Source organism: Girardinichthys multiradiatus, chromosome 1, assembly GCF_021462225.1.
Source record: "Girardinichthys multiradiatus isolate DD_20200921_A chromosome 1, DD_fGirMul_XY1, whole genome shotgun sequence".
In the NCBI taxonomy this organism is placed as follows: domain Eukaryota; kingdom Metazoa; phylum Chordata; class Actinopteri; order Cyprinodontiformes; family Goodeidae; genus Girardinichthys; species Girardinichthys multiradiatus.
This window is the reverse complement of record NC_061794.1, coordinates 36,927,642-36,937,601: the sequence shown is the minus strand read 5'-3', so window position 1 is coordinate 36,937,601 and position 9,960 is coordinate 36,927,642. Positions and strand designations below refer to the sequence as shown.

The 9,960-nt window shown below is 38.5% G+C and overlaps 1 protein-coding gene across 4 annotated transcripts in view; it reads left to right on the top strand.

Annotated features, from left to right (window-relative positions):
• Window positions 1–414: 414 nt before the first annotated feature.
• LOC124859099 (chemokine-like protein TAFA-1) overlaps window positions 415–9,960 on the top strand; it is a 66,300-nt gene continuing 56,754 nt past the window's right edge. The window contains exons 1-2 of one of the 4 annotated variants that reach the window (XM_047351752.1): window positions 415–867; window positions 1,772–1,916. In XM_047351752.1, the coding sequence (XP_047207708.1) occupies window positions 1,775–1,916 (142 nt within the window). In that variant the 5' untranslated portion in view covers window positions 415–867; window positions 1,772–1,774. The remainder of the gene's footprint in view (window positions 868–1,771; window positions 1,917–9,960) is intronic. The other 3 variants (XM_047351665.1, XM_047351920.1, XM_047351837.1) reach the window with 3 other exon arrangements.

Below are 9,960 nucleotides of genomic sequence, written 5' to 3'. Positions count from 1 at the left end.
ACATTAAAGGTGGGAATGTTCTGAAAATAATTTATCAGGAAATCACTTTTTACATGGAAAAAACAAGGCATTTTGTCATGTTTGAGAATATTTTATCCTTTCTTTCTCCCTTTTTCTGGTAATCCTTCAGATTTTCTTGGAATTACTTTAACCACATCAAGATATTTTATATGTTTCAGCAGTGTGGAGTAACATGAAACTCACACAAGGAAGCTGATAGGATAAACCATAAATGGAAGAGCAGCCCTGGGAGAAAAAACTGTTCAAAATGCAAATACTTGTTAATCATGTGGTTGCAGCAAAATGAGTGGTGCCAGCGTCCCTGATTTGCAATTGTCAGAAGCACATGATCAGATGGAATTGCACTATGCCATCTAATCCGGAGGCAGTCTGGCTTTAAGACATGTGATACAGTTTTTACACTCAGCCAAGCTGCATGGGAACATTTGTGTCTCAGTGCTTGCTGAGTGAGGAGGGACTCAGCGAGAGCTGCTGCTCGGAGGCTGCCTCTCTCTGGAAAGATGCGGACGCTGAAAGAAAAGATTCCAATACAGTTAATTAAGGAGCGCTCTAATCTGGCTTGTAAAATGCGAGGGGCTAAATAAATTCAGAGTCACTGGGAGCAGCTCTTCAGGGTGAAGAACTAAAAAAGCTTTTAATTTTCCTTTTTTCCTTACTCGGCTTGACGTTTATTTCTGAACCACTGGACTGTTGCTATCAAAGTGTGGAGGAGGGAGGTAGAGTCAGTGGAGTGCCTTCCTCCAGTCAATTTCAGAGTTCCTGGACGGGATCAACGTAATCAGAAAAAATGGGTGGATTTATGGCATACTGTTGAGATATTTGCAGATTGTTTGTTGGGTTGTTCAGGTAAGACAATTTATTTTGTTTGGTTTATTTGACCAAAAAGACCTGCACTTACAAAATAATGTTCTTTGTAATATGGAGTGAAAATACCTTTCTTTAATTACTTTACAGTGATTGCACTAAAATTGCATGATATTTCCCAGAGGCACAAAGATATTTCAAAAGTAAGAAATTGTACAGAATGCAACAAAAATAATTTTTTCTTGTGGTTTAATAAAAGTTTGATTCTCACTCAAATGCAGCATCATAAAATAAATCACAGCATGGAAATGAACTCTATTCCCAAATAATATTTTATAAAAATAAGTGCATTTAAGAGAGGATGCAGAACACCATATCTTACAGATGAGAAACAGTGAAGTATCTATAGCCATATGTGACCAGAAACATTCCTCTGGATCTTCTCTTTTGCTATAACTGAAGAGTATGGTGAAACATTACAAGCCTTTTTGATTCCTGTTAACACCCTGTCACTGTCACATTATTCTGGCAGCGAAAGAAAAGGCTCTGCAGCTGGCAGCTTGCAAAATCTTATCTTTCTTTAAGTTTTTTTTTTTTTTTTCTTTTAGTTGTGAGGCTGAGGAGCACAGCTCAGGAGTTAAAGGGAGTCAGCCTGTCAGGGGAAATCTGTGCTGCATGGTAAAAAAGTCCTCAGGGATCACACCACATTTGCTGTGCTGCCTTGGGGACAAGACAGGGCAAACCGAGAAGAAAAAGTGAAGAACTCATACTTATATAATCGTAATCATACATCTGGATGGCTAAAAACAAATCCACTATGGGGCACTGAGGACAATAACAGAAAAAAGTGGCGAGTGAGTGTGATTTGTATTTGTGTTGAGAGCAGGATGTCACAGGTAAGGAACATGATGTCTGGTGTGTTGATTCCACCTCTGCTGGTCCTCAGCAGATGTGTCCTGTCATGTCCTGGCTGCTCTGCCTGTACCTCTGGGTCAGCGTAACTGCCATCCAGCTGTGTCAGGCCACCTTCTACGACACCATCCAGCAGCATCCTGGGACGAGGCCTGGCCGGACCACGATTCACATGATTGGTGAGTCATTATGTGCTTTCTCTTTTAGCCCGGTTACAAAAAACATTTCAAGACAATCTTGTCTTTTTTCTGTGACTGCCATTATCTCTTTTAAATCATGTGGATTTTGTATGCATTTTAATGGAATGCAGCAAACCTACAGTCTGTAATTAAATTATTTCCCATCAAGTTTTTACTTTCCTAATCATGCGTTTGGTTAACTAACATGATTTGTGGCATGAAAGAAGCTTTGGATTTTAATCTTTTACTGAAGCTAATGTCACACAGTTTCCTATCTTGACATGTTTGGTGGTGTTCAGAAATTTCTTTTACGTGGGTCTAAATGTGAGGAAATCCTTTGGAACATCAATACCTGTCACTTAATTAGAGTACATATGTCGCTTTTGATGTTCTCGCATTCTGGGTAGTGAATGCACATGGATCAATTGCGGGGAATTTATATAGTTCGACTGCGCCATGAGCAGGTATGTTACTTTTCCAGGACATTACCGTCTCATTTTCTTTTTCTTTTTCATATTAAGAGAAACTGACCACCTGGGAATGAAATTTCAATTATTACTGGGTGTTGTCAAGTGGTTAGATTATTATTTGCCATATTAATCAGTTTCCCCTTCAGTTACAAACATCCTGCAACCTAAGTTGAATGAAGTCCCTGCATAGCATAGTGTGAGATTAAATAATGTGATTACTGGGTCATTGCTGTGATATTTGAGTTGCAGTTGTGTTCAAGAAAATAAACAACTGCAGGCAATGCAGGAGCATTATTTTTTCTACAGCATCATGTCTTCCTATGTCATTAAAATGAAAGGCAGATGTGCAATATTGTGACAGGGTTTTCACAAAGACTCTTTGCTCTCCTACACACTTCAGGTGGTCAGCTAGATTTTATGATTTAGAAGAAAAATAATCCCAACTTTAGCTGTTCTTGTTTTTGTTTTTAAGATTTGTTTTGTGGCACTAGTGGCCTTGATTTTGTCATTTCTTTGAAAGGAGGAAGATAGAAATGCGGTTAAGGAAGACATGCAGCACAGGTCAATGTGGCCGGGACTTGAACCAGGGGAGAGCTGTGTCAAGGGCTGAAGCCTCCATACAGCGCTTTGAATGTCTTGTTACTGAAAAGCGCTATATAAATAACCTTACCTTACCTTACCTTACCTTACCTCACCTTACCTCACCTTACCTCACCTTACCTTACCTTACCTTACCTTACCTTACCTTACCTTACCTTACCTTACCTTACCTTACCTTACCTTACCTTACCTTACCTCACCTTACCTTACCTTACCTTACCTTACCTTACCTTACCTTACCTTACCTTACCTTACCTTACCTTACCTTACCTTACCTTACCTTACCTTACCTTACCTTACCTTACCTTACCTTACCTTACCTTACCTTACCTTACATGGGTCTCACGTTGTACCATGGCGCCAGCATTGTGCCCAACATTAGCTGTAAGACGGTTTATGAAAATAATGACTTTTTCCAATACCTTCCAATATGTCTTATTTAAAACACCTGTTGTTGTGACAAAAGTACTCTGCAGATGCAAATTTCAAATTTGATAATATAATATTTCCTCCCTGTTAACTAACTGCCATGGCAACACCAAAGTCTACATTTGATTGGCTATATCTCCAATAACAAGTCCTTTTCCGTGAGCTTCTGCTGCAGAGTGGCTGTGCTGGGTTCAGAGAAACACAGACAGAACCAAATTATCATAAATTCTCATACATTTTATTTCATCAAGGAATCCGTTCCTGGCCAAGTAAGAACAGGGCTCTCATTTATAAAACACTGTCTAGGATCTATACTAAACGTGTACAAAAAAGGCGTGCGCCAAAGAAAACCAGACTTACAAAAGCAATTTCCCCTTTTATAAATCACAGATGCACCTCAGCGTTTGCTCACAAGTTCCGGCCTCATGTTCTGCCCTCTACACGCCCATTTTCAACCATAAATAGGCAATGCAAAGCACCTCATAAATGTCAATGTGCATTTAAATGAGACAGCTGATCAATGTTATTCATCGGTTAACAATGACAACCATGGAGAAAAGAGCAAAAAAAAAGAAAACAATTTCACCGAGGTAAAAATCGAGGTGTTGGTGTGTGAGGTGGAGAGTCGAAAAATTATCATGTTTGGTAGCCTCAGTGTGGGGAAATCTGATGTATCGACTGGTCATACTAACAATGCCATCCAGGTCAGCAGGCATTATTGCGTTTAGCAATGGCTGCAATATCCCAGACCCATGGATAATTTCACAGAATTATGTTGTTCCTAAACGTGGCTTCAGGAAGAAAGTAAATTGTTGATCATGTTAAACACATACCTGTTGGCTATTTTGCGCTGATAAGAGCCAGTTGCCAGGAAAGTGGTTGACACTTGTAACTCAACAGGGATGGCGTGGTTCTGGTGGATCGGCCTCTCCAATACTCATCCCAGTATATCAGCTCATATATTCAAGACACATTTCCCCTGATGATTATCTGAGAGAGGAATGTGATGGTGAGAAAAATTTGATTTGCAGATTTTGATTGAAGATTTAAATTGGCTTATAGGCCTTTTTGTTTTATTTGAAAAGGTCCTTATGTATTTGTAATTTGTAATTGTAGCTCACCAGTTGAAGCATAAATAACACTGCGGTTTTTAATGCTTGTGATAAAGTCGATCTATGATTAAAGTTTGATATGGAGTGACACTGAATGTCTCAGTGGAACCATGATGCAGTGTGGCTTTAATACCCCACGTTTCCATCAGCATTGCCACTTTCCCGTCTCCAAAACAAGCATACGTATTGGTCAGCGTTTACGTTCTCCTGTCAAGTTTGTATTTTATAGATCACAACCTTTGCGTGTAAGGTGACATACGCCAGTTTCAGGCCCTGCTTTGTGGGTATGCAGTGTTGAGACCCCTGGAGTGATCTCCCTGTTTGGACTTCAGAGAGTTTAAATATTTGTTTGCATCGTACTTTGGGCCAGGTTGTTTGTGTTTGATTTAGGAGACACCATCCTATATCTTCTACCCATCTTTAAAGTGTGTTTTGCTTCCTTCAATAACGTTTTGAGCGTACCGTGTTTGCATTAACAGCCCAGTTCTGAAACCAAAGTGAGGAACCACCTGACATTCAAACCCAGTGCACAAGAGATTGATCTGACTTTTCATAACCAGTTTGGTTGAGTTATGAAGGCTAATATCTTTTAAAGTAGATAGTAGACAGTTTAACAAATACATTTTTACAATTTTCAATTTTCATTAAGACTTGCATCAGATAGCTAAAGAATTTCTATTTGGAAGATCACACAGATAGACAATGAATGTCCCTGTCCTTTTCTTCTTGAGCTATCAAGATATTCATGCTAGACTGCTTTCTCTCAATTTGATCTGTGTGATTGTGCTCCCTGTGAAATTGCACTGAATGAAAAATGATCGAAGCATTGCAGGCATACTTTTGTTTTTCTTAGGCAGGGACATGGGGCCCTGGTTATGGTAAATAATTATGATCTCAGCACTCGACAGAGGAGCTGAAGCTGAATGCCTTCAGAAGTTCAAAGGCTGATGTAGCTTGCATATGTATGTGTGCAGGTCCACTGTTATTTCGCACCTCAAGCATATCAGCAAGAGGTCCTTTTAATACGCTCAATATTAAGACTACCTGTTCCCAAAACCTTCATTTTATAACATGTCTAGATGAGTGCTGGAGGAAGAAAAATGTAGCAGAAGACACTCACCAATAGGATATCTCATCAAAAGTGGTGTCTTGACAACAAAGGCAAATGGAATTAATATTTTAAATGTGCATTCAGGTAAATCTTTGAAAAAATCGAGTTCAGTGCAAACAATTTGAATGCTTCAGGACCCTCTGTCTGGAAAGTGTAAATGCCATGTCATTCCATTTAGCGTACTCTTCACTCCAGGACAGATGAGATGCCAGCTTTATGAGAGGAGGATGGGGTGGTTGTCTGGATTGTTTCTGACACTGGGACATTTGTTCTGTGCCGTGTGTGTTGTGCGCCTGGTGGATTGGTGGGAGTATTGGGGTTGACGGGTCATGAATTGGTGGCAAGAAGGCCATTGGTTGCAGACCATTGGGCCAATCATTAAAGGCAGCAAAATGCCACAGGTTCACAGTGGCTGGTATTGCCAGAGGAAATCGAGATTACAGAGGGCGAGAGATCAGTCGTGTCCTTGCCAATAGAAATTTAGTTCCACAGGGAGATGTATCAAAGTCATTCTTCTGTAGTGTTTTGGGGACCTGCTAAACTGTGACCTGGTGTGTGAACCTTTTATAAGCTTTTGTGATAGAAGTTAATTGTAAGAAATATTAGTTTTCATTATTTTGATATTCACCTTATTTTTTTTTTTTTTTTTATAGTGCTAGATTTTTTATATTGTTAGAAGAAAAGTGTGCTGAGAAGTCCATTAGCTAGATGACCCTAGTGTAGGTTCTTGTGCATGCTCAGTGATTCAGACAAGGTGCCCTGCTTTTCACCCTGCAGCCTTGCTTACAGATTGCTGCCTGCCACTCTCTCAGATAAGCTTTGGGCTGTTTCTCTGCCTTCCTGGTGCAGTCAGTGTTGCTCTCTGCGGCATGATTCAGAAGGTGCTGTATTTATTCGGTGCAAAGAGCGTGAACAGTGCTCAAAAGAGAACAGATTGTGTGTGTCGGTGCATTCACAAAGTGGAGAGAGACGTTGCTTTTGGGGTCATGCATTTCTCGACCCTCAAACATGTGCAGAGGAAAACACAGATGGTCAATTTTCCCTGTCTGACTTAAAAAAATAAACAAACTAAAATTTATTTTAAACCTAAATATATCCTCTACAAATTAATAACATGTTGTGCAAGGTTGACAAATCATATATTTTTGGGGTAAAAGGCACCTATGCTTTTGTACTAAAATAACGAAGGTTTGTGTTGAGCAGCAGTGTTTTACCCCGAAAAAAGAAACAAAGCTATTACTGATGCAGAGCATCATGTGTAGGTGTTGGGAGAAAGGACAACAACAATAGTGGCTGCCTGAGGTGGCCTTGCTCCTTTGTGAACTCCCATCCACCAACAGTTGACTTTGTGGGGTCAAACTGTTCATAACTGAAAGGTCACTGATTCACAGCTTAGTGCATTTTACCTCCCACCTTGCAGTTGCTGTAAAAGGTGTAGCTTTGAATGAACGTACATAACAAGATGAGATATGCTCCAAACCCAAGGACATGAGCTCACAGCTCACAAATGTGCACCGTACATAGATTTAAATCATGAATACTTTACTCAGACTTTAACCACATTCATAGTCACCCTTTGTCAGCTTTCTTAGTGCGTTTTCATTTTGTTACTGTTATTTAAAGGCTTTGTTTAGGATTTTTTAAGTGTTCTGTTGAAAGGTTATATAGCTGAAACCAAATATTCGCATGCATTATATCAAATGAGATACAGGCATTTTGTCTCATTTCTGTCTGACAAGAACTTAAACTAAACTTTCCCCGTTTTAGGTCAGGTAAGAGAACCAGAATTATTTCTATTTGTGAAATAATGAACAAGAATTAGAATTTTTTTTAATAGTTTTTGATACTTTCTATAGTTTTAACCTTTTATAACATTTTAATTGAACCTCAGTTCAATACTACTGAACTATTCCTTTAAATTTAGCTGTAAAGTTGGGACCAACAAACACTATAAATTTTGGCTAATTATTATTAAACTTGGTACAATTCTTAATTCTTGGAGAAACCATAGTAATGGTTTTTTGTAATGTTTTTTTTTCATCTGCATTGTTTCTTTATACTGTATCTATGCTTGACAAATGCTTTATTGTTTGCTCTTATATTTCATTAGTTTAATCTTCCATTTCTATTGCTAGAGCTTCCTCAAACAGCTCACTGTACATTATGAACTACAGCTGATTATTCCACTTTCTTCTTTTTTGTTGCTCTTTGAACAGTATTTTTATTTATTTTTTCTATTGTGCTCTGGCACGGTAATAAGGGGAAATGAAAATCAAAACAATACAATTCTAATTGAAGCATAGTTTTTACTATAATATTATAAATGTTTTCCTCACCAGTCTTTGTTAATCCTACACTCTTTAAACCTAAAAAACCTTCTTCCATCATTAAGAAACCCGAGTGTAATTTATCTGAACAATGACTAGAGTCAGCTGACTCACTGCATGACTGGTGAATGGCCAGTCAGAATTGCAGTGTTTTTCCGATCAGTGAATGCACTGTTTGATTTGGATTTTGAGGGATAAATACTCACTCATGCTGCAAGAGAGCAAGAGGGAGAAGGACCTTCAACAGATAACGGAAAATATGAAGACAGCAAAGTTACTCTGTTTTTCCACCTTTTGGAGTTTTAAAATCTGTCATGGAAATTGCTGGATTAGGAAATGTTGGCAGCCTTGTGGAAATCAGAATTAGGATAAAGGTCAACCTTTTGCCAAATATAAATTTGGAAACAGCCTTTTTGTAAAATCTGATTCACCAGAAATCAATTTTGGCAGGTAAGAGTTCTTTAAAATAAAATAGAGATTGAGAAATCCACCACTAAATCTGACTGGTGCATCTTTAAAAACCAGTCATGTACCTTTTTCTCAATCAGGACGTTTTTTTTCTGTGCTCCAACAAAAGAACCACTCGCTGGTAAACCTCACGCTGAAACAAACATTAAAAATGGATTCCCGGCTGTCAAAAACAAAGCTTGTATCTGCACCACACTGTTTTAGACACTGACAATTTAATAGCCTTATATAATGCATCCTGGAGGCACATTATTTTGACATACATCTTCCTCCACCCCTCCCCTGGACCTCCTCTCAACCATGCTCTCAGAAGTGTCATCGTTGCTCCGCTGCAGCGCCAATGGGAAGTGGCATTCAGCTTCAGCCTAGGGCCTCTCCACAACTGGAGCTGAAAAAGCCCACTTTGTCCAGATGCTGTTAAACATGTTCCTGTGATGAGGAACCTTTGGCCATTCAGTTAAATTTAAGGACTGTCTTCTTACAGGCTTTTAAAAAGATTTCCTACTTTAAAAAGCTGAAGTTAATCTGTTTTTTTATCAGTTCTAGCAGCTATGAAGTATTCATGGATTTTTTTCTACTGGCCCTAAAAATATATATATTCTAACATAAATTAATCGAGACAATCTGTAGCTTAATTATTACTGTATGCTCAGAGCTATACAAGTAGGTTTTACACATTCTAGTATTTCCCGTTTATTCACTTTTTCAGGATGTGAATTATTCATAAGCAAGATCTCCTCTAAGCTTGTGGATATTTGTTTAAACAGCATGTGTAATTGAAGTTTTTCAGCCAATTCAGTGTTGAGGCTATGGGTTGCCATCACTTACTTGTAAAATGAATTTCTGTGGCCCACAGCGTAATTAATTACCCAGCTTTCACTCTCGGAGGCTACACCAGATGTTTTTTTGTTATTATTTTTAACCACAGCAAGAGTCTCAGTGTCCTAATAGCAGAGGTATTGACAGTAAGCACAGTTTATCAGCTCATAAGCATGTTAAAGGCTGTTATTGTAAATCGCTTTATTTAATGTGTATCATTCTAATCTCTTTTATTCACAGAAATACTAAGAAATAATGGATTAAAGCATAAAAGGTGCATTCAGGCAAAACATTGACTTTGACTGCAATGATATCTAGTTAGGTAGGCGAGCTGAAAAGCTATTGATACCGGTACAAGGACAACATAGCGGCAAAAGCCTCAGTGCTATGAGGAGTAAAACTGGCCACTGCGCTGTAGAAATTGAATGACATCTTCTCCGTGTAGTACGCTATGCAATTTCTTTTCTTCTCCCTGTCACTTTGTTCACCCTTTTGCTTTTTGGGGACAAAAAAGGATAGTTTATGCAAGTGCACGGATAAGCTCACAGGGACAATCAACACTCATTTATAAGTAATTTCAAACCTTTAATATTTACCAGATAATCTGTAGGAATGCTTCAATTGTTATGTGAAATCTCCTCAAGTTATGTTACTGATATTATAAACATTGCTGATTGCATTTCTAAATAGAAAGAGGAAGTGTTGGTT